A 26,449-nucleotide genomic window follows, 5' to 3' on the forward strand; every position below is an offset into this window, starting at 1 on the left:
AGAAGGTGAGGAGAAGGTTTTAAAATGATAAATGGGCTGAGCGGTCCAACCATCAAGTATGATTTGGATTAAACTAATTATTAGAAAATGCACCATGTGGATGCAAACAAAAGTTAGGTACATTTGGATCAAAAGTTTATTATACCAAATGTTTGTGAAATCTTACCTTAACATGTAAGTCAGATGGCCTCACCCCACCTGGCAGTGGCTCAGGGGAAAATGAAGCACCGCTCTAGAAAAACATGTAGGACACACATTAAAACATAAAATGCACGCAATATAAACAAGACTCCCAAGGCTAACAATAGCAGAGGGTAAATGGTCATCTAGACCAATTCGAATGACTGGATGTAAAAACAGGTTAGCCCAGCGTGGGTGGACAGCCCTGTTGTAAATATAACAGCAATGGCGTGTGGATTCAACTCACCTAACCGTCGGTACTCCTGGCCGGCGTCCTGGCCATCTGGGGAGGTACCGACGAGTGGTGGGGAAGTGTTAATAAACCTTGCCGTAATTGGAGAAAATGTCACGTGGGGTACTCACTCGTGTCTGCTGATCGGCATTTGTTCCCGGAGAAAGGATGCAACTGTGTGCTGCTGAGTTAGTCCAATCAGATGCAGACAAGGCGAAGGTGGAAACACACCCACGTCGCTATTGGGCGCGCGGCGGTGTGACGCGTCTGAATCGCGTATTTCCATTGGGCAAAGCCCCGTGTGAGACGTGCTCCTATTGGATGACCAATGGGCTTAACGCCTATTGGATGTCATACCGGTTGTTCGAGAATGGGACCGCCTCCGTCACCGCAGCGACCAGGGCAAACAGAAATACACAAACAAGGCAGTGAAAACGTGCTGAAAATGCACGGAGATGTTGGCTATATTAAATGAAAAAGCAATGCGCTGGAAATGTCAATATAAACGCGCTATCTGCCTCAAAACAAATGGGCACTTAATGCAATGCGCTGGTAATGTCAAAACGCGCTATCTGCCTCAAGACAAATGGGCACTTAATGGACAATAGCTTATCGAGTCCAGGAATAGCGTGTTTAGTCCCCCTATACTAATTGCAGGCAACGAAGGATCTAACAAGTAATAAGGGCATGATATAAGTAACCCAAAAATCGACGCTAACAATCTAAAAGCACTGTGTACAAAAGACAGACAGAGTAATGTCTAAGCTGCAGGATGTCTAGTCAAAATGCTATAGTTACTGGGCAGATGTTGAAGCTACAGAACGTGTTTCAGCTGAAAGCATGGCACAGAACAAAAATGGCCCAAGAGTCACCCATATGTACAGAGGCCTGGGGGCTCAGTGTACTATTCTCAGAAGGACTAGTATAACTGTCTCCATCTACAAGCAGTACAGTATTAAACCAAGCTCTGGCAAGGCAGTATGGTAATCACAGAGAAGACCAAGGAATTTCGTCATTCAGTCCTTCTCTGTGTGTCTTCAGTTTGAGGACCCATCTCTGTTCTTTTCTGAGCAAATAACTAGCCACATCTGTAGTGTGCGCGGGAATGAACGGCTGTTCGAGGACAGTCCATTGAAATTCTGTGGCTTGATGTTTCGCTTCAAGGAAATGGGCAGTCAGTTTGGTGGCTTGTCTCGCACACCGGATGGTGCTCTTGTGCTCCGAAATACGTATGCGGACCTTCCTTGTTGTCATGCCCACGTACCTGTAACCGCATGGGCAGGTAATAAGATAAATAACGTGGTCACTGTTGCAGTTGGTAAACTTAACTTGCTTCCACGGTCTGGTGGTTCCTATATCTATTTCCAGTGACTTCTTAGTCTGCGCGCAGACCTGGCAGTTTCTCTATCCCAACTAGCTGAGAATCCGGATATTCTGCACTCCTGTCTGTCGTACGTTCACACCTGGATAGAAGAATCCGCCCTTAAGCTGAACGGTTCGAAGACGGAAATAATGCTGCTAGGGAGCCAAACTCCTCTTCTCCCTTTGTCCAGCTAACCGAGCTGTATGGGAGATCTCCCGGACCCCAAAGAGGTGATTAAGAGCTTGGGAGTCTGGTTAGAGCAAGACCTGTCATTTCGGACCCATGCTAAGAAAACTGCAGGAGTGTGTTTCGCCCTGTTACGGTCTGCCCGAAAAATGTTCCCTCTTTTACCTGTAACATCTAGGAAGCTGCTGATTCAGGGCTTGATAACATCCAGATTGGATTACAGCAATGCAATCTTTCTGGGCGCTCCTGAATCCACTCTTAAGACACTCCAGCAGGTCCAAAATGCGGCGGCAAGGCTGCCCAGGACGGAATCAGCAAGACCCGCCTTAAAGGCGCTGCATTGGCTTCCAGTGCGGGAGAGAGTTATATTTAAGGCACTCTGTACAGCCCTTAAAATTCTTCTGGGGAAAGGCCCCCCTATTCTAAAGAATTTAGCGGTCCGATACAAAGCGAGCAGAACATTGCGCTCTGACCAAAAACACCTTCTTTTAGTCCCCAGAGTCAAAAGGGCCCGCTTGGGCGGGAGAAGATTTTCATTTAACACGGCGAAGCTGTGGAACTCGCTCCCTTTAAAACTACGTGCCGAGACTTGCACACTGCGGTTCCGCAAATGTCTTAAAACCTTTTTGTTCCCTGCTTGAGTGCATCAAACTGGCCGTTTTTACTATCTGATGGTGTCTGGATAAGCGCTGGGATGCCCAAGGGTAACTGCGCGCTATATAAAATTTTAAATAATAATAATAATAATAATTAGTTTACTATGTAGTTGGGAGCATTCCCTGTTAAACCATCTTTTGTTTTTCTGTAAGCTATTTGACAGATTTTTAGTTAAGAGTGCCTTTGTCATCTCAATTATTGCATTATACGATCTGATCATGGATGTGACACTTAAGTTTTCATCCAGACAGTCCAATACTTGCGCGAGATTACTCTTTATAATCTCTTCCAAAATAATATCAGGTTTGACAGTGGACCACTTCAGAGTTAACCCTTTCTTTTTAGTATAGGATAAGGGGACTGCCTTGACTGGTATTGTAGGAGGGTCTAGTGGGGTCATCAATTGTAGTGTTAAATGGTAGTCGTCACTGAAATAATTTTTAGATATGTTAAAAACCATAGTTTCAGACTTAAAGTGATCGGACAAAGTAATGAAATCAATCAACGTTCCCCCACCTCTTCCAACATAGGTTACCACATCAGAGTTTAAAAGCTCAATAAGATCTTAGGTTAAGAAATGTGAAAATTTTGACAATAAAATTTAAAATGTTCCCACAAGGAGTGTGCTCAAAGTGATAACCGCCCACCATATCCCCCATTAGATAATGGCAAGCCTCACGTTTAGACAATGAGCACAATTTGCAATTAAAATCACCCCCCCCCAAAAGTATTACATAGTCCATTTTTAACTCCTCTATGTGTTTCTTAAGTACAATTTCGAATTCCTGGGAAATAGTAATATTTGCAGTGTTAAAATTGTTATGATAAAAGTTAATAACCACAAGGGTTGGGTTTCTCTTCAATGTAATGTTTATAATCTGGAAATGTGGGGAATCCAACTGTAGTTTCCTAATTTCTCTTCAATATAATGTTTATAATCTGGAAATGTGGGGAATCCAACTGTAGTTTCCTAACTCTGCCATTTAATGTTGTGGAACTCAGAGTTAGTAGGCCACCTTCATCACGTCCACCTAAAGATGGTCTAGCCGATGTGTAAACAGAGTGAAAACCATTTATATGAGCTGATTCACGCATCTAGGTTTCCTGTAAACAAATTATGCTAAATTTAGTGACAAACTCTACCCAGTCATTAATGCCTAATTTGTTTGACAAACCCACTACATTCCGGAAGAGACTACCATATGTAGATGTTCTGATATGTTGGGTATCTTTATTCTCTACACAGCCAGTATCTATTGCACAACCTTCTACTGTCATCATGTTTGTCATTACGGTGGGGTTCACAGTACCAACTGGCTCAACAACAGGACATACTGGCACAACACCTAATATTCCATCATTAAGTGGACTAAGGTAAGCAGGCCCTGAATAGTGTGTCAGGTTCAGTAAACATTCCTGATTGGGATGATATGGATTATTTGAGATATTAATACTAGAGAAACATAGGGAGTTGCTTGACGATGCAGGACAACTATCTCTTTCCATATCAGTTAAGGCTTGCAAGGGGGTTAAATTCAAATCTTGATCACCAGGATCCCTAAGCAACTGACCATTCAGTCATTCCACTTGTCCTAGAGGAGAAAAGGAATTGAAAGTTGGAATCTTGAATGGGGGAAATATTTTAGATTGAGGGTGTGCCTGGCCAATGCCCACATTTGACAATGGCCTATAAAAATAACCTAGTGGTACAGCTTCAATAGTTCCCCCCATGTTATTGCTCCATGGGAGTTTGTCCATGAGCCAATGCACAACATTTTTATCTCTGAAATGAACAACAATGCAGTCATCCATTTCCGTTTTCGCCTGAGAGCCTACCCATGACACACGTTCTACATTGTTAATTTTGCCATTTAGAACATCGCAGCCTGGCCAGTCCAGTCTTCGCCAACAAGTGCACCGTTTTCTTTTTAAGCTGTTTCCAATCTTCTGTCTTGTTGTGAGACAGAGGTGGGACATTTTTAAGAACAAAGACATAAGGAGTAGCTTTGGGCGGTAGGTTGAGTGTTCTTGGACTATCATTCACACCAGCTGAGAGGGTGTTGCTATTCCTGCCAGTGGGATTATTGTTGCTTCATTCCATGTTTGCTGATGAGGGTCCAGGTCATACTTTATCAGGTTGTTTAGATAAATACATTGTACTCTCTGTATTAGTTGCCACACCAACCCCGAGGCCCAGTGTCTGAGAGAGTGGAATTGCCTGAAAAAAGTCCAAGTTTGTATTCGAGACAGTATTTGTTGAAATCTCTGGGCCTGTGTTGAGCTTTGGGATACTAGAACTGATTAATGTTTTAGCGAAACATCAATGCTATTCAATACCCCTACCAAGGGGTCTAAAATTGATTTGATAATAGCCTCCATCGAGCTTGTGTAATGGTTACATAATACCTTGTCCCAGGTGAAAGGGGCTATTAAAATACTCTAAAACAAATGTGGTCGTAGATTTATGAAAGTGGTAAAGGATATTTTTAATGCTAACACTGGAAAGTTTGGCAGTTTCAGCAGCAGATGGAAACCAGGGGCTGCATTACACACGCGGCCCACTTTCCTTCATTGCGCCAGACACCTCTAAAACGGTGCACGCAGCGCAATGAAGGAAAGAGTGCTGCATTATGGTAAATGCGCTGCCCCCAGAGCAGCCGCGAATATGTGCTGCCCTGGGGGTAGTGCATTTACGTGAAAAATGGATCAGCTGCTTTGAATTCGCTCCGTGTTTCACTGTGCAGGCAGCAACTCGCCTGCACTTTTAAACGTGAATAGAGATCCTCTAGCCAGGCGGGTGCAGTCAGAGACTAAACCCGCCTGCAAGGGGATATCTGGGGGTCCATGGAACCCCATTAACCCCTTCATAGGACTGTTCTCAGGTGGAGCACTGACCTTTGTGGTGCTTGAGGGCTTCTTTGCCTCTGCGCCTGCATCTGTGAAATAACGCTGGCACAGAGGCAAAGGTATTTCCTCATTTGCAAATGAGGGAACGCCCCCTTGAAGATAACGCTGGTGCTTTATCTGCGCAAACGCTATTGGTATTATCTGTGGCCTGTTCTGTAATGCCAAAGTGCCCTGGGGCCACGCGAAGCGGTTGCACCCGCCCGTTGCGCCATCGGGGCACTTTATGTAATACAGCCCCAGATGTTAGGGCTGCAGCAATAACGGGAGATATTATGCGGCCAAAAATAAATTCTATGGAGATTTCCTGTGGTTAGGTCTGGGGATGGAATTGCATTAGTTAAGACTGAAATTAGGTGTGCACGCTATAAAAAAAAGGTTATGCTTAAAACACTGTTTTGCAAACTAAAATTGTGTTTGAAAGAGCCAAAATCTGTCGGAACTTACATCTGAAGAACCTCCTAGTACCTAGAGAAACGTTGTCAATTCCTTCGGTAGCACATGAACGGAATACCAGATTTGCAGCAGAGCTAAACAACTATTGGACAGATCAACTGACCTATGAACAAATGCTGTAACAGAAGTGAAGCAAAGGTACTGGGAGCTAAGGCTATAGAGTTCTTTACCTGGAGAACTTCCTGTTGGCTGGATAAGTAGCTGTAGACTAGAGATGGCAATGGTATGAAAACATACCAAGAGAACACAAGGTCTCTCCCAATATGTTACCTGTATATAAAATTTCGACTGCATGTTTTGCCACTGAGCAGCCATACTTTCAGCTGGAATGCAAAAGAAGTCATAATCTAAAGAAGTGCTTGCCCATGTAATACAGAAGTAATTAAAAGTATTACTATATGGTGCCAAACAGGACAAAATGATATTAAATTGTCTGTGGGACATATTGTTTTATATCAAGCATAGTAGTTGACATAAGCAACTACATTCGTTTACATATGAAACATACCGAATAAACCTGTGTACGAATTGCACTGGTTCATACAAGTATTATTGGCGTGCATCCACCAAAGAGGTCGGTATACATAAACATTCAATATGTCAGTTAAAGCAAAGGTGAAGTATTGAAATATCAATAATGTGCACTACTTACATGACAAAGCCTACAGACTAAGGTATTTGGTTTTATAACACAACAGAACAATGCTGTGTCTATTTAATGCATTGGTGTGTACACTATTAATGCTTGTATGTGTCCCAGGCTTGGTGGCCTAGCGAATTAGGAGAACTACCGCGGCCTGCGGAGACGGTAAAAAACCTCGGAGTCATGCTTGACGCCGACCTTTCAGGCAAAGCGCAGGTGAATAAAGTCACAAGCAAATGCTACGGAACTCTAAAGGTACTTCGTAAAGTACTTGATCTTCTGCCGACCGAAGCGAGAAAAACCATTGTCCATGCATTAATATCTCCTCACTTGGACTATGGCAATGTTCTCCTACTCGGTCTTAATCAGAAGGGGCTGCACCAGCTACAATGCATACAAAATTCATCAGCACGATTGGTGCTCGGTCTCCCCCGAAGATCATCTGCTAAACAGGTGCTTGCCAAGCTTCACTGGCTCCCTATCAAAGAGAGGATTATATTCAAGACTCTATGCTATGCATACCGCATTGCTCAAAACAAAGGCCCTGGCTACCTGAGAGATCTTATTACCATCCATAGGCCGATTAGAGACCTCAGATCGTCGGGCATGATGCTATTTAAAATCCCCCGCATCACAAAAGCTAAGATGGGCGGAAAATCCTTCCGCTACCTGGCTACCAAATTTTGGAATGCTCTGCCGATCCATCTGCGGATGGAGCCATCCGAAAAGAGTTTTAGAGCTAAACTCAAAACCCATCTATTTCCCAGACACTAGCCTCATCTCCCAAGGTTCTTTGCTCATCTAATGGGTTTGCATTTGCAGTCAGCGCGGGGACACACAGTTTTGTGCAGCCAGGCGCTTAATAAATGCTTATTATATAATACAATGGTATGTTTGCACAACGTGGTGTTTGGTAGGCCTACGCTGTTGGTTTACCCTCATAATGGGCTGGTTGTTTTCCAAACAGAATGATTCACATCATATCGTAGAGCTTTGCAAGAAGAACACAGAGGAGTCGATGTATATTGTTCTGGCTTATATACATAGTATATTGGCTCACTATTGTAATGTAGTGTTTCGTGTTTTTAATATATTGGTTGAGATCTACTACCCATTTGTTTGCATATTTGCTGGTCTGTGTTCATAATGTACTGATAATTCCCAAGGGTGAAATGTCCATTATATAGGCGTAATCTCGTGTAAATTAGTGAATGTCATGTTACCTTGTTGCACGAATTTCCAAAAATTACCCCATTACCCTGCATTGAGTAATTTCACCGCATTTGTTGCAAACGTATTGTGGAGTAACAAGGGAATAATGTTAAGGACCAGAACATCAGCATTCGCACGCTTGTGCTTTTTTTGCACTGGTTTTTGTTTTGGCACAAAATGTATCCTTACACCCGGAATCCAATCCCAGTGCTTAATGAACAGCAAACACCTTAGTATGGGTGTTTTTTTTAAACATTAGTAGAAGCTTGTGGTCCATGCGTTGGTTTCTCACCCAACACAATGGTTTGACTCCGCAGTTTTGAGGAGCTGCAGAAAATGACATGGGTGGAAGCTGGAGGCTCAGTTTAGGTTTCTCAGGTCCTGTGACAGGCTATTTCCTCTGAAGCTGAGAAGTACCTACCGTTAGCCCCCAGAGGTAAGTGCATTGAATGTTTACTCATGTATATGTTCACAGCTGCAAGTTATGTATTTAATGGATGTTTTAAAATGTAAACCTTTATGGTTTGCCTATTTGAAACGTGATTTAGCAGACTGTAAAATAGCATTTGAACATTATTTTAAACGTGTCTTGTTTGCTGTTAATTAACCAATGTGAGTTGGAATTAAAAGAATGAAACAAATAGCATGCTAAAGACATACAAAATATGGGCCTGTATACCGTGTACACAAATCAATAACTGCTGTTTAGAAAACAAATTGTATACACACATAAAGAATGCTTGCAAACCGAAGTTTTACAGTTGTGCATGTCTAACAGTATTTTATGCATGCATCAGTATGGTTAATGTGCAACCCAGCAGGTTATGCATAATACAGAATACTATAACATAACACCCTCACATTTACAGCATAGCACATAATACACTATAACACATCCTTTCTCAATATTGCATTAAAAGATAACACACATCAACAATACATAACAGACCATAAATGTGCATGATACAATATCACAACACACCATAACAAAACAGACACAACACATCATACCATAATACAGCATAACACACTATAAAAAGATACAGTGTAAGACATCATCACACAAGATAACATACCCTAAATGACACAGCCTAGTATAGCATAACAACATAACAAACCACCCAATAACAAAAAAAAGCTTGGCACAGCTTACATGATACAACATAACACATCATAGGTTGCACAGCATAGCGAATCTGGATGCAACATAACACAACACATAAAATAGCATTGTACAGCATGACACAACATGAAACAGCATAACAGAACACAGTCTAATACCTAATGACCCATCATAAGCCAACCTAGCAGAACACAGCTTGGAACAACACACAGAGCACAACATAGCACTGCCTGGCCAACATAACACAACACATCATAACACAACACATCATAACACAGCATAGCACTACATGGCACAGCATATCACAACACACTATAACATAATGGAATTGTATGACAAAACACAACATATCATAACACAATATGACATAGCACAACACAATGTAACATTCTCTGACATAGCACAGCATATCACAGAATTTCATAACATAAAAGAAAATGACATAAAATAACTCACCCTACATAGCACAACAAAACTCAGCTAAGCACCCTATAACGGAACACAGCCTTGTACAACATGACAGAACATAACACACCGTACCATAGCACAGGATTACATACAATAGCACCAAAATAATGAAATACGGTATGGAACTGCATGACACAACATAACTCAACACACAAACTTAGCCCAGCATAACAAAGCATAATATAATAAAACTCTGCACAACATGAAGTCTCACAAAAACCTAACTTGCACCGCAAAGCACAACACAACACAACACACAGAATAAAGCAGCGTAGCACTGCATGACCCAACATAGCAGAACACACCCTAAAATAACACAGCCTAGCAGAGTACGACACAACATAAGCTACCCATATAAACAAAGCAAGATACAACATGACACATCATAGCATTACCTAATACAGCATACACCATATTGTACTCCAACATAACTCAGCATGATACAATATAACACAACACACCATATCATTGCATAACACCGCAGGCGACTGCAAGACAGAATGTATCACAACCCACCTCAGGATAACACATCATAACACAGCACAATATTACTGAATAAACCATAATATAGCATAACACGACAAAGCACTGTATGGCTCATCATAACACAGCACCATAACAATACACAGCAAAACACTCACAGGATAGCACGGCATCATGACTTCCAAAGCATAGCACAAAATAACACGGTAGAACATAAAACACCATAGTAAAGCAGAATGACACAATATAACACATCCTAACAGAACATATCCAGCAGAGAATGACACAACATAATCTACTCCAATATAAGACAGCATAATAGAGCATAACACATCATAACATTACTTAATACAGCATAGCATCACAAGGCAAAACATATCATAACCAATCATAGGAAAACACATCATATCACAGCACAACACAACATGACACATCATAACATAATATAGCACAGCACAGTAAATCATAATGCAACACTGTAACATAACACTTATGGCAGACTCACAGTACTACCAGTCCTACACAACGGTCCCTCCCGCTACCTTAGCATCATGTTATAACGCCAATGATGAGCTACCCGGATCTATGATGGTCCCCGCTGCCACTATGGCATTACCTCCGAATGCTAATGAAATGCTAACCCCAACCGAAAGCCGCTTTGGAGTAGACTTGAATACCTTAAGTTGGAATGTTGCAGGGCTGCAGTCTAAGCTTGGGGACCAGGATTGGGTGCGCCTAGTTAAGGACCTAGATGTACTTATGTTCCAGGAGACTTGGGCCACCAATGACTTGCATATTGAAGGGTTTCATTGCATTAGTGTAGCGGCATCCCATCATAAACCGGGACACCCATCAGGGGGCCTTTTTATCTGGATTAATGTAGCAGCTGGACGTAGTTTCAAGGTACTCCCAACTAATAGCTCCAATTATCAAGTTGTATTTTACAAAAGAAGAGTTTCTTTTTACTTAGTAAATTTTTATAATAACAATTTCCAATCCATTCCTAATAGGAATTTTATCGCGCTCTTTGATTTTATCTCTAATCTAGATTGCCAGCAACATTTGGGTGACATCACCGGGATAAACTTAGGGGGAGATTTTAATGCAAAGGTTAATGATATATGTCATGGCATAGAGATATTCAACCCATGTTCCTCCTCCCGTAGGGGCGCTGAGCTGACTGTGTTTCTAAGCTCACATGATTTGGTTAATGTGATGGACCAGATGCGTCCACCAAACACCACCAGTTATCAGCCTCCAACATATAGAGGTAAGGGCCACTCTTCTACAATAGACTTTGCTTTTATCTCTTCTGCACTTATGGTCCATTTTACGGCCGTAGAGATTATCCCTACGGTACATGGGGATCATAACCCCATTAAACTAGCACTAAAACTGGCATCCCAACCCGTGTTTTCAGTAAAATGTGGGCTTAAAGATCTAACGCCATCATCCAATATTTTAAGATGAATATGGAGGGGCGTTGACAGTGATGAACTGTTTAAGTTACTAGTGAAGGATTATCTACCTCTTATTAATTCACGTCTGTCTTTTCAAATACCACACCTAGAGGTAGTTAATGATTTCTCTGCACTTTGCAGGATCATCAAAACCTTACTGCCGAACCCCGCCTCTTTGAGGAAGCAGAGCCCTAGATGGTTTGATGATAAATGTTCATTGGCGAACAGGAACTTACGTAGGGCCCTCTTAGCTACTCCTAGGTGTGCCTCAGATGTGAAATTGGCAAGGCAGGATTATGAAGTAGCGAAAAATAACAGGAAGGGAGTTCTCTTAAATGACCGATGGGAATTACTAACCAAGGCAGCTATAAACAAAAAAGGCAAAATTGTGGTCTGCTGTAAGGGACCTTCGATCCACTGAACAGCTACTAACCCCCATTAGTTGTACTATATCCAGTGAATCCTGGGAAAATCATTTTCCCAATATTTATGCCACTCCTTCATTGGCGATGGACCAGTATGAAGTTGGCCCATTTATTGGTATCCAGATAACACTACCTGAAGTAGAAGAGGCCATTCATCAGAGCGCTGGGAACAAGGCCGGGGCCCAGATGGGCTACATATAGATTTGATCAAATGGAACCCTGACTTCTGGGCTCCGCTCCTCCTGAATGTTTTTAATAATCTGCAGAATGCTCCGCTACCTAGTACTTGGGTTAAGAGTATCATTGCCCCCATATACATAAAGGGGGATCCATCACAGCCTAGTAACTATAGGTTGATCTCACTGATTGACAACACTCTCAAAATTTGGGGCAGGGTCTTATACAATAAGATCCTGGAGTGGTGTGAGGAATGCAACATTCTAGAGCCCTGCCAGTTAGGATTCCGTAGTGAGGTTGGTACTACCAAACAATGTCTCAATCTTAATCTTGTAATCGGGAAGTCCACTATTGCTCGGCACTCCCCGGTTTACTTGGCCTTTATGGATTTATCATCTGCATTCGACCTTGTGAATTGGTCAAGGTTGTGGGCTATCCTACTGGCTTACGGGCTGGATGAGCCATTGGTCATTTTTTGGCACACCTCCACAAAGACCTCCAGGCACAGGTGAGGATAAGTAGTGGCGGAGAGGTATCGGGAGCCATGAGGGTCAGAAGGGGGGTCAGACAGGGCTGTGTCCTAGCCCCCCTCTTTTTTATTATTTACATTAATGGCCTGAATAAGTCACTGGTACCCATGACTCATGATGTTCCCATGATTCATGGGAAACCTCTCCCTATTCTACTTTACGCTGATGACACGGTCCTCATAGGCCACACCCCTAACTCCCTGCGCATTCTTGTACAGTCCTTTGTTAAATATATGGACAGTTTGAATTTGTGCGTTAATTTAAAAAAAAAAATTCTTATGTCTTGTGGCCCCATGAAGCGCCAGCTCAGTTCAATTATTGCTGGCAATCAAAAATTGACAAGTACCTGTAAATTCCCTTATTTAGGAGTTCTCTTTGCTGCGAACGGCTCCTGGACTGAGCACCTTACTCACTCCAGGAGCAAGTTCTCAAACACCATCAACTCAATTTTTAGCTTCCCCCGACCAAAGAACACAGGTGCCATTTTAGCTATCTTAAACATTTGTATACTTCAGTGTGTCCCCGTGGCTACATATGGTGCTAAGATTTGGGGCACCGCAGATAGCTCCTGCATACAGCAGAAAAAAATCAGTTTTGTAGAAAGCTGCTGAGTATCCCAAACTCAACCCCACAATATATTTACCACAGGGAATTGAATTTAAATTACATATCTGATTTTATATGTGCACGCTCTTTTTTGGATATCAGTTTGGAAGAACCAGGCAGCCACATTAACACAAAGCATCATAACAGACTGTTTGAAGTGTGAAAGGGGGATGGCCATTCCTTGGCTATCTGGAGTGTACCAGAGCGTATGCAATGTTAACAAGGGCTCTATTTTCTTAAACCCTAGTGAAGTGGAAAACGTAAATAAAAAAGAACTTTGCGCTTTATTCGTCATATAGCACTGCGAGAACTGTGTTGGAATCCAAGAAATTCTTCGTTTCCAGTTATATGGCTAATGAACGGCACTGCTACCCTCTACCAAGTTATCTCACTCTGCCCATGAGTCATTGGGAAAGGAGCCTCCTATTCCGCTAAAAGGCTGGGACATCAAAATTTGCATTGTGGTCCCCATGGGTTATCACTGGAAGCTTGATTCGCTACCCTGCCCATGTGACGGGGTGAGCGGTCAATCAACCCAGCATTTCTTGTTTTTCTGCAAATTTTACATGAAATATATTAAGTGGCTTCTTCTCCCATTCTTTAATAAGAGTAGGCCTATTAACTTGGCCTCTGCCTATTCATATATGCTTGTCTTAGAAAACAAAGAGTTAGTCTTTCGCTTAAGCACATTCCTGAGAATTGCTACCAGGGCACACAAGTCAATTCGTATGGATTGAGTTTTAACAATGTACAGACAGTTCCTAATTAACTAATGGATTGGTTTATACACTAATGACCTATTCATGATGAATTTTTATTTCAAATACCATCTAAAAAATATCATGTTATTGTGTTTATACAACTGTAATTCTTGCTAATATATATTGCTAATTTTTCTCTTTTTAATTATTGTTGCACTTTTCTGGATACATTGTTTATCCGAATAAAGTTTGTGAACTGAACTGTAACATAACACAGCATAACACACCATAAATTAACAAATCACAACACAATATGGCACAAACACACATAATGTAACACTGTGTGGCACTAAATGACACACTGTAACATAAGAGAGCAAAAAACACCACTACTCAACATATCATGCTGTAATATATTAATGAATAGCACAGCACTGCACAAAATAACAAAATACCATAACATAACAGCCTCTAGTGCACAATACAATATAAACACACCACATCAAAATAGAACACTGTGTACTACTGCAAGATTCAACTTATCACAACACACCATAGCAATGTATGACTCAACATACCAAAGCAAATAAACACAAAACATAACACACCCTAGCAAAGCACAGCCTAGAAAAGCATAACACATCACCAGTCTCTAAAGACAGGGCCAGTACTGTGCTATACTAAGTGCAATTTTGCTGGCACCCTTTCCAATATCTTAAAATGTGATGTTTATATGGGGAGCCTTGGTAATGGTGCCCAAGGGGGTTTACAGCAGCTTTTTGGTATTTTCTGGTGCCAATCTAAAGGACTAATGTGAGCTGTGTATAGATGGAGCTGTTTCACAGGAAACGTTGCACAAAATCGAACAGCAGGTAAGCAAGGAAGAAAACAAAATGCTAGTCTGTCCAGAGTGCCTAAAATCAGGACACCATTCATTCCTACACTACTGTGCTTGTTGCCAATGTCAAAATAGTGCATACAATATTAAAATTATAAAACAAGATTTTTATGTTCCATAAACTTATCTACAGTTGTAACAATGAATAAAAAACATTGTTAATTAAAAGCCAGAATTGTTAACATTGCTGTTGCTATTTACGGCCATCCAATTCATGACTAATGCATATGTTTGTTTGTTTCTAATTACCCATCAGCACATACACTCACATTGGTTTTATGTATTTGTCAATGTGGATTTGCTGCAGTTTTTAACAATTGCATTCCAGGTGGTTCTCAAAATGCATAGCAATCCTCCATATATTTAATGTACACTCAGATAATAGCATACTTACGCTTGCCTATAGTTTGATGCAAAGTCATTTCCTTTTTCAGTGTCAAATTGCAAGTCCTTGGGCAGGTCTTTGTACTGCAGAAATTCAATGCTCAATGGAAAACCTTGCTGCCATTCCTTCCACCTTAAACATAAAATCACGCTTTGTTAAGCCTCAATGTTTGTTTGTTCTTATGTTCGCAATTTAAAGATGGATGTACATTACCCACAGATAAAGTTCATTGCTGACTAAAAAAAGGTTCCTATATAACATTTGTCAAAACATAAAAATAATATATAATTTAAAAAATGAGACAACATTAAGTTTGATATGAGGGGTGACCACGCAACATGGCACACTAGCCGCACTTCCCTAGGGCTGAGAGACATGGGACACAATCCTCCAAGAATCATACCTGCTTGAATCACACAAACGCCTGCTACGTGATCATCTGCATATTACGGAAGATAGGTCCCCTGGGTTGCGGTCTGATGATACCAGGGTACCAACACCAATGGGAGCAAAACGGGTGAAGAAAGAAAACACAAACCGGCGGCGCTTGCCTGTAGGCCTCCTTGTGGCAGTGCTGACTGGACCTGGAGTTTAAAGAGAGGCCACCTGCGAGCCGTAGATCGTACAGGGCAACAGAAGTTTTGGTCTCATGATTGGACATTCTGTCTGGGCTGCAGGACAAGGTGAAGTCCCTGAAGAGAATAGCCTGGGAGGGCCAGCTAGAGGTCACCGGAGGCAGGCCTGTGTGCCTGGGGACTTTAGGGCCTACGGGCTGCTGGCTCTTGTGCGTAGCTGTGGAGAACTCTTCAAGAACTGAATCTGGTAGTCGGAGTGGCGGGCCGCCTGAGGATAATACAGCAGACTCAACACTGCACCTCAAGAAGTTAGCACTAGACAGAGGAGTAGAATTCCCCCAAAAAGCCCTCTTTTGGGTGGACTGCAGGAGACCTGCCGGTGGAGACCTCTGGGCCAAGTTTGCTGGGGTGGTCCAGACGGCCAGGTGGTGGGGAGGCAATGAGCAGAGAGATTCTGGTAGGGGGTAGTCAGCCATGGAAGTAGAACATTCACGCGGACTGAGCGGTGGACGGCAGCACAGACCTCAAAATGCTATGCACCGCAGCACAGGGAGCAGAGATCTATCCCCCTACAGTTGCACTGACTTGGAAGGAAATCAGATCCTGGCACACCTGTGCATTGCAGAGTTATCCACAAAAGCAACAGAGAGTCATAATTGAGTTGCAAATTATCCCACACATTAGAAGAATTCACAGGCAAACCGTAATAGGTAAAGACAGGGCCAAAAAGATACTCTGATATGCGACCCCCAAGATAAGGGCAATCTGGCAGGAAAGAATGGAAAGTAAGGCCCGCAGGAACAGGACAAGGAACCATTGCCATTGGTCTTCCTGAAAGCAATACAAGGTACATGTGAACCCCTTGAGGGAAAAATAGACATCGTAAAGATAAACGTCAATCTCATTCTCCCTTTACTACTCTATGGGTCAATATTGAACGAAGTCTATTTACTCCTTTCTTGACTAAGGAAGTTCTTTTTTTCACTGCCAAAAATGCCCTCACTTCCCTCCCACTATTTAAACACACTTGCTCTCTGCTAAGACCTCATCTTCAACCAAAACGTATCACTAGAAACACTTTTTTACTTCTCTATGGCATAATAGTCTAATACCTATAAATAATAGGCCTCTGTACTGGGCCTCATGGAGAGCTAAAGGAATTGCTTGGGTCACCAAACTATTTGATGGAACTTCTCCTTCTTCTTTTCCTGATTTTCAGGCTACATTTAAATGTCCTTGTTCCTTCCTGCATACATTTTTCATATTAATAGAATTACTTCTAAGTATTTTTTACTCCCTTCATTCAGATGAATCTCCTATTACTCAAGATTCACTTCTTAAAATATTAGTTTTAATCCCAAAAGCTTCACTAATTTATACATTTTTCTACACTACAAACCCAGAATGAGAAAAAACTAAGGTGCAACTCGCTTGGGAATCAGATTTAGGCTTTCAGTGGAGCATTGATGTATGGAATAAGATTTGGGCCCGGTCATTGAGGATCTCAAGATCTGCTTCTAGCAACTCAATCTATGTTTTTCTGATATCATAGACTATATCTCACTCCCATTTCTATAGCTAATTTCACGCACATAGATGATAAGAAATGTTGGACCTGTGACTTTCCATCAGCAGATCTTTCACATCTCTTTTTCACATGTCCCCCTGTTATTTCTTTTTGGACGCAAATTTGGGATACCTATGTCTAATGATCTTCTCTTTATGGGAAGTTTGACCGATTCCATTTCCCTACCTTTCCATCAATGTGGACTGTTAGATCTAATGCTGGCTTTCTTGTTTCAACAAATTACTATTATTTGGACATTTTTGACTAAACTCTCTATTAAGCCATGGTGAAACACTGGGGTTGATTCCGATTTGGGAAACAAATCCGTACGACGATTCATATTCGTAGCCATTGCCGTACAAATCCGTCCGAATCGCGTAGTACGATCCGTAGGAAAAGAATACGTACAAATGTGTGCGAACCGTACGAAAAGCAAGGGAACATCCGTAAGATACAGGACCCTCACGATGAACCATACGAACCGTAAACATGCTGTACGACCTGACAAGTGCGATCCGGACCAGGGAACAAGAACGAGAACGCGATTGCTATGAAAAAAGCAATACGTACGGAGAACCACACATTCACATACTCACCGTACCCCTGCAATCATGGGGGTACACACCGTACCCCTATGCTCTGTACCCCTATGTACCGTACACCTATGTACCGTATACCTACGCACCATACCCCGATGCACCGTACACCTACACACCGTACCCCGATGCACCGTACACCTACGCACGTACCCTGATGCACCGTACCCTGATGCACCGTGCCCCTGCAATCATGGGGTGCACTCACATACCCAGAGGGGTCAGTTTCGCATGCAGTTCGAGTCAAAATATGCTTTTAGGATGTTTTAAACTCCCGTAGGAAAAGAGTCGTACGTAGTGTTGTCGTAACGAATCGTACTTGCTGGTTCGTAAAAAGCTGCTTCAATACGTTCGGACGTTGCTTACTACGTGTTCTGAATGCGATTTGTACGTATTTTTAAGTCGTATGGTCTTTCATACGATTCGTATGGAGATCTGCTTTTGGTTCGGATCGTACTTCATCGTACGTACGGGGACGTTGAGGTGTACGATTCGTATGGGAAAAATGCTCCGTATGGCGATTTGTAGGGGATTTTACCGAATCAGAATCGACCCCACTGTATGTCAATATCATAGGTTAGATGTTGCTTATGCCTCTCAATGTAATGCAAATGTAAATAGAGATGTTTTTTGGTTACCATTAATCACATATTTAAATAAGGTTTCTATTAATAATGTTTCCCATTATCGTTCTGTAAATTTCCAACCCCCTTGAATCAAATCCCTTCCTCTTTGTTCTTTCTTCAATTATTTTTTACGATCCTTCTCAATATTTGATTTTACTCAATAGTTACTTACGTTCTTTATTTTCTTTTTATTCTACAATTCTTAGGAGGTTATTTAGTGGTTATTATTATGAATATATGCATACTTTATTTTTATTTTCCCTTCGCCTCTTTGCTTTCCCTTATTTTCCCCCCAAAAATGTAAAAAGCTTTCTAATATGACTTTTTGCCTATTCTATTTTGTTTATAAGATTTCCATTGTATTGTTATTTCTTAGGCCTTTATTGTATGTTATTGACTTCTTTATGATTTAATAAAGCTTATTAAACTTTTTTTAAAAAGATAGAGGTCAATCTACTGAGAATATGCAGAAAGTGGCAGACCGAGCGACAAAAGCTGAAAGCTGCATCGAATACGGGAAGTTACGGCTCTAGAACCCCCTGCACAAATTTTACTGCCCAGGGTGCTACGATGACAGATAGACTGGAGGACATGGAGGGGCGATCGAGGAACAACAACCTTTGATTCATTGGATTCCTGGAAAGAATTGAGGGCCCCAAAGCTGACTAATGTTTAGAGGAATGGCTCACGAACATGTTGCACCCCTGAAACTCTTCAAATTTTTCTCAATAGAGAGGGCGCATTGCTCACTAGCGAGAGTGCCGCCCCCTGGTGTCCCTCCTCGTGCACTGATTGTAAGATTATTCAATCAGAGATATTGGGTTGCCATATTGCAACATGTCCGCAAGTCTGGGCCCCTGAAATACTAAAACACCGCCATCTTGGTTTTCTTCAACTACACAAACATACTGCAGGTAAGAGAAATACATTCCTGGCCATTAAATATAAACTGAAAGACTTAAACTTCAAATAAAGCCTGATATTCCCTGCAAAATTACGCATACAGCATGAAAGAAATGTGCACTTTTCACCACATCAAACTCTCCATGGGAATGGCAGGACACAGTGTTGGTAGCAAGCAGTGGTGCAGGAAGATCGGTGACACCGGGTGCCGCAAAACCCAGAATTGAGGGACGGCCACAGTGCAAGGGGTTGGGGACACCAAGGTACATGGAATGGCTGGAGGTCAGTATACCAAAGCGAGGTTCAACCAGATGGAACACTACAGAAAGCACCAGAAGACTCCAACAGCAATGAAAGGCTCCCTGAACAGGACCCAACAAACCAGACACCTGGGGAGGGGACTGCCAATAATGAACATTAAGTACCATACTCTGTAGCCCAGACAGAATCCTGGGCCCGCTGGGGAGAGAGAGGGGAAAGAGAGAATGGCATCCTCCAGGCAGATGCTCTGAACTTGAGTACAGTGCAGAGCAAAAAAGCTTCGGAAGTGCAGTCTGGAGGGCCCCAGGTAAAATATGCACAGCATGAGGATTAAGAAGTTTAAGAGACTGAGACAGAAAGCGAGAAACTATACAACACCTCATGCCAGCAGGGCTGAGAGATACACACCCCAGAGAGCTAACACTATGCTCACTGCTAGTGCAGTTGAAAGAATTGTTTTCCTCAATCATTTGGGGTCCATTGGATTCTTATCAGGTTACCACAGGAGTGGGAATGAGGAGTTGGGTGGGTAAACAGTTGTACTGCACTTAGAGTTGGATCAAATGGGAAATCATCCAATAATAAATACACCCGCACACGTCACAATCGGGGGAACTTGCTACATTGGAACAAAAACCCCTTGTACAACATGAAGAGCTTCTAAAATATAAATTATTTGGAATGTACATGGGCTAAATTATTTTTAAAAAGTCACAGAATAGTTGTTACTTGAATCAATATGGAGTTAGTGTTTGCGCTACAGCAGGAGAGCCACATTTGTGAGCAAGACAATCCCCCCCCAAAAAATGGAGGGGACAAATATATGCAATGTCCACTTTAGATATGCCAGAGGGGTCTTAACGTGGGTGGCACCAAATGCCCAGTTGTCCTTGAAAGACACAATAGTGGACTCGGAAGGTAGGTATGTGATACTGGTGGGGACACTGAACTCTCTAGTGTTGACGACTGAGAAATTTTCCTGGTATAGTAAGGAACTGGACTCCATACATACAGGCTGAAATTATTTGGGCTGGTGTCCTAACTGTGTGCTCAATGGAGGCATTGATAGACACCCACATGACAAAGGTTCAAGAGCAATGTGACTAACAATATACATGAAGCCAAGGCAGAGATGGGATTGATGGATCTATGGAGAACACTCCACCCAAAGACCAGAGCCTGCTCCTGCTTTGCACCAACCGCTGGTAAACACAGCAGGCTAGACAACCTACTAGTACAAGTCTATTGTAGTCATAATTAGTCATATGTATGAAGGAGTGATATACATGAGAAGGTACCGGTCGGGCCATTCTCCACTGATCTCAGTTATGTGGCTGGGTATGGTGTAACTAGGGCCCCCTATGGTGGTTAAATGCCAACGCCCTGTCTGATTCAGTGGTCTTCCACAGGCTCACTAAAACACAAACACAGCTAGCAGTATGGCAATCGAATAAGAACCAATGAACGTGGTGATCTGTGGGAAGAGTATGGCCTGCAGCGGCGGGGTAAATAAAGAACTGGAACAAACACTCAGCGTACAAGAAAAATGATTGATCTCTAGACCCTTCTGCTCACACACCCACAAAACACCCTACAGTGGGCATCCAAAAGGCCACACTAATTGATGCGTGGGACAGAGGGAACAGATTTACCATTAAGACATACTAACATTGTCTATACAGAGAATAGAGCAAAACCAGCCGCCCCATAGTGTGGCTAATTTGCGCCATACTGCAACTCCAAGACAGGCTGACATGACTAATGCAAACCCAGAGGGGATTCATAGCATACTCTTACAACACATGGAAGTACTGTACTCGCAAACTGCAAATGATGATACACAGAGAATAGCCAAATATATTGCAGACCTCTCACTAGGCAGTCTGTCCCCTGAGCAGAGGGAAGCACTTAAGGCTCCGTTAAGTAAAGGGTAAATTATGACGGTGACCGAGAATATGACAAAAGTGAAAACAGAAGGAGGGGATGACATGTCAGTAAAGGTGTATCAACAGAATAGGGGCCTTCTAGGTGATAAACTGCAGGCAGTATACAATGAAGGGTTCAGAGTAGAAATATTGCTGCAAAAATATTGTAGGACAGAAATATCGCCGCAAAAATATCTTGGGGATGAAATATCGACAACAAAAATATAGTTGACAAGAATATCGACTGACAGGTAAGTAATATCGATTACATAAATAATATTTATAATAAATATTGTTTACAAAAATATAGTTAAAAAATCGATTTATTAATAATTTAATGTATTTTAGTGTTTGAATGAGAATTGTTAGTCATTTTATTATATGTTTTAGAGTTTTACGAGTTTTAATTTATTTGAAGCTTAAGTTCCATAGCAGGTTGTGGGTTTATAGTGGAATAGGGTGGGAAGTAATTTAATTTTATAAAATATATTGAATAATTAATGTGTTAATTGATTAATTATTAATAGTTTAATAATTAGTTGTTAATTAATTTCAATGAGGCAAATAATAAATAATTAGGTTAATAGTTTATTTAATTTTAGGTGTGAGTTGTGGTGTTTATATGTGTGAATTGTGTGACCGTTGGTAAGTAATTGAATTTTGTTATTGATTAATTATTAAATACAATTACATTAATTACCATTAATTAATTAGTAATTATTAATTGTAATCTTGTAATTATTTTAGGTGTGTGTTTTGGTGTTTATATGTGTTTATATGTGTTTATATGTGTAACTGGTTTATTGATTAATTAATAAATAATACATTAATTTTCATTAATAATTAGTAATTATTCAATTTAATTGTGTAATTAAATGTAGGTGTATGTTGTGGATGTTGTAGTGTTAAATAATGTTTTTTTAATCATCTTTGTTAATAATAATTAAATTAAATTTATATATTAATTATGTTGATATTGGAAATTAAATTTAATAAATATGTTGATGGTTTTGTTTTTATTGTTTTGGGATCCAGTGCTTTCCCTACTTTTGCACTCACTGGAGTGGGAATAGTAATTTGTACCCTTACGCTATCCAGCGCTTTTCCTCCTGTTGCACTCACTGGAGTGGAAATAGTAATTTTTACCCCTTCACTTTCCAACGTTTTAACTACTAATGTTTTTATTTTGTTATTAAATGTATGTATTATTTTTTAAATAGTTTAATGTGTTATTTAAATATAGAATATTTTATTTTACATTATTTATATATGTGTTTATTTTGATATAATTAAAAAAATATATAAATTGAATAACGAAAATAGTTACTAAAATGTATTTAAGTAAATATATGTATGTGTACACATTTATTTGTCTTTATATTTATTAAATTAAGTTTATTTGTTATAATTAGTTAAAATATATATTACAGTTAATTTATTTTGTTTATAATATTAATATTATTTAATTAATTTATGTTAAGTTTTGTTATTTTTTAAAGTCAATATATTTTACATCTATATTTTTTACATCAATATTTTTGAGTTGATATTACTGTACTTACCTGTTTAAGTATAGGAACCCAATATTTTTGTAATCGATATTTTTGCATCGATATTTTTTTCATCTATATTTTTGTAATCGATATTTAAACATGGAACCACAATGAAGCCTATACAAACGAATACTACTTGCCTCTATTTGAGAGGTGCGGATCAAATTATAACTTAAATCCAACAGAGATCCATAGAACGTCTCTTCTTATCCACTGTCGTCCATGCTAAATGTAGATGTTAAAATATTAAGCAAATTCTTGGCCAGCCACTTCCTTGAAGTGATCGCTGCCCTAGTGCACAAAGATCAATGTGGCTTCATGCTGCATAAGAGCACACTGCACAAGATAAGTCAGCTCATGCAAGTACTCCACACAGTAAAAATGACAGAACAGGATTGTGCCCTGGAACTTCTTGACATAAAACAGGCCTTCGATTCTATCTTTTGGGGAATACCTTTGGGAGGTTCTCTGGGTTATCGGCCTAGTTCAGGCTTACATTAAATGCATGCAGCTGTTATACACTAAACCCAAGGCTAGGGTCCGAACCGTAAGCATAATCTCAGAACAATTGGACATGCGCCGCAGGACACAACAGGCCTGCCCATTGTTGCCATTATTGTTTGCTTTGGCAATTGAGCTGCTGGCATGCACACTAAGGACAATGATACGCCCCTGTGTAATTAAAGTCATAAACTCTATACCCCCAGGGTTCTAATCGCTATTGTTGTATGCTTAGCAAGAATACTGGGAGATATTAGGACTGAGTATAAACCATGCTAAATCTAAACTTTTCCCAGCTGCAAGAGTATAGGACTACGGCACTACTGAAATAGAATATACCATGGGTGAATTCTGATTTCAGATACTTGGGCATTGAATCACACTAGACGTAGCAAATAAACATAGACTGAATATGGTGTGAGTATGGAACACACGCCCACTGCCAGTGATGGGCAGGAAAGCGGTAGCCAAGATGGTGGTCTTGCCCAGATGCCGATATGTCTTACAGTGGGCAGTGGAAAAGGGGAGGGATGAAGTCCCGGACATAGAATTGTACTATATAGTCGCCCACCTACAACATGCGGTCCCGTAGCTGAACAACGGGGGCAATATGAAGAAAAGACTACAGAGGAGGAATCATTACCTACATTACTGATGAAGGGACGGGGAAATACCACATCATCTCGCATACATAATCCGGCAAATCAGTCACATGTGGAACAGGGCTATTACAAAGTATATACAAATGCCTGCACAGGACATGCCACTTTAAGACTTCGCCCCAGCCACGTATTTAGCCACGACCATGCCAGAGGAAAAATGAAAGTGAGGGGATATTTCACACTGACCAACCTATAGCCAGAAAATATATTTATTACATTTGATGAGTCAATTTCTTTTATTCGGTTATCATGATGATACAAAAAACATAAAAGTACAATTTTTGATAAAACATTAATAAACTCAGTTAAAAGTTCATCATCTAGAAATAATAAATAGTTTAAAAAGTTTACAAATTCAATCATTGAAGATACATATCCGCAATATAAAATCACAGAGTACCAGCTCAATATTATAGGGCCTCAGATACTTGATTAGGGTGCAAAAAAGGACAACAGCTGTGTTCTTAAACAGAATATACAACATGTATCCTATTCTAAATTTGTTCTCTGTCTAACGCAAAGCTTCAAAAATTGGGCTATATTTTTTACAAAGCACTGTGCCTCCAAAAACTGTAGTTCAAGGAATGCTGGACGACATTGTCGCAAACCCAAACTTTTTAATATAGGTATTAACCATTATTTTCTTAGTTCCTTATAAAATTTACAAAATAAAACCACGTGCATTGATGATTGCATCAATACATCATCACAGGGACAATTTGATAGCGTTCTGGACCAATCATTTGTTTTAGGAAAACTTATCAGATGGTGGAATATTTTCATCTTAAGGCGAACCAGAACAAACCTGTCATATCCACTCAGATTAAACGTAAGATATGGATTGTTAAAATATGTTGGACTGAACATTTGTTTGCCTCTGTAGCTAGTCTAAGCCCTTCCAAATGAGTTAAACACTGTTTTTTAAGCCTTTCTCTGAGGATCTCTGATATCTGTAAAGGATTGTGATAATACTTTATCAGACCCAGATCGCACAGAACATTTTTCACATAAGAGAGCCAAGCAATCTTACGTGCATTTTAAAGGCTAAGACAATCATTCAGGAGCTCCTGGTTAAATAGTGTTTTGGGTGAAGACCATATACGATGCCACAGCAAAAGGGGTTGTAATTTCACTATGTCAGTAATAAATGGTAAGCCTAATTCCACATGGCAGTTGAAGGTTGAAGTGCATTGCGGAACTGCCAGTAGAAACCTCAAGAAGGCAAGCTCAACTTTCTGGAGGGCATCAACCCTTCCATAGCCCCACACTCCAGCCCCGTAGATCGCCATGCGGATACATTTAGCTTGGTATATTTGGAGCATCTCCACCGGTGGCCTTTTACCTAGCCTCTGTGCAAAGTTAACTAATGCCGTAGTTGTCCTCATGAAGAGCAGTTTCCAAAACCTCTATTGCTTGTCTCCATGAGCGCTTATCATCGATTAAAATACCTAAATAAGGATATGTAGTAGTGTTCTCCAACATTTTCTTTCACCCTGTCCCACAGCTCATTACAAATGTTTTTTTTAATATTTATTCTTAGATCTAAGTTGGCTATGAACCCATGATACAAATGAGTGCGCGTTGTAATTCTTTGGGAGTCCGCGCTACATTTACGGCGTCTCTTAAGAAATTTACCAGGTGGATCTCTATACCCATCTCTACTAAAATTCTCAATAGTTTGGGGTGGCTTACGCAATCAAATGCTGCGGTTAGGTCGACGTAGGCCATATACAACTTCCCCCCTTTGCATTCACATATTTGCCCATTAAGAGAGTCAAGTGTAGGCCCTGCTCCTTGGTGCCCAGACCTTCCCTGGACCCAAATTGGAGACCAGCCAGTATTTTATTATCTTCTGCCCATTGCGGCAAGCGGTTAAGGACGATACGTCCTGCCACTTTGCCCAAAAAATCGAGTAAAGAAATAGGGCGGTAACAGGCTGGATTCTGGCGATCTCATTTCTTAAATATCTGGGCCAGGATTGATTCTGACCAAGAGTCAATGAGCACCACTGTACACGTGGCTTCTAAGACTCTGGTCAGTATTGCGGTCCACAGGTCCACGTTGTATTTAAAAAGATCAACTGGGACCCCATCTGGGCTTGGCGCCTATCCCCCTTTACAGGCCTTTACAGCCTGCTAGAATTCCCTCTGGGTGATGTCAAGGCCTATAGGAAAAATTACAGAATTAAAAG

The 26,449-nt window shown here is 40.9% G+C and overlaps 1 protein-coding gene across 1 annotated transcript in view; it reads right to left on the reverse strand.

Annotated features, from left to right (window-relative positions):
- Positions 1–26,449, reverse strand: part of LOC147711652 (polyunsaturated fatty acid 5-lipoxygenase-like) — a 977,760-nt gene that overhangs the window by 803,455 nt on the left and 147,856 nt on the right. Inside the window, exon 4 of the mRNA XM_086922317.1 lies at positions 15,099–15,221. Within this exon, the coding sequence (XP_086778443.1) occupies positions 15,099–15,221 (123 nt within the window). The remainder of the gene's footprint in view (positions 1–15,098; positions 15,222–26,449) is intronic.

Source organism: Lissotriton vulgaris, chromosome 5, assembly GCF_964263255.1.
Source record: "Lissotriton vulgaris chromosome 5, aLisVul1.2, whole genome shotgun sequence".
NCBI lineage: Eukaryota > Metazoa > Chordata > Amphibia > Caudata > Salamandridae > Lissotriton > Lissotriton vulgaris.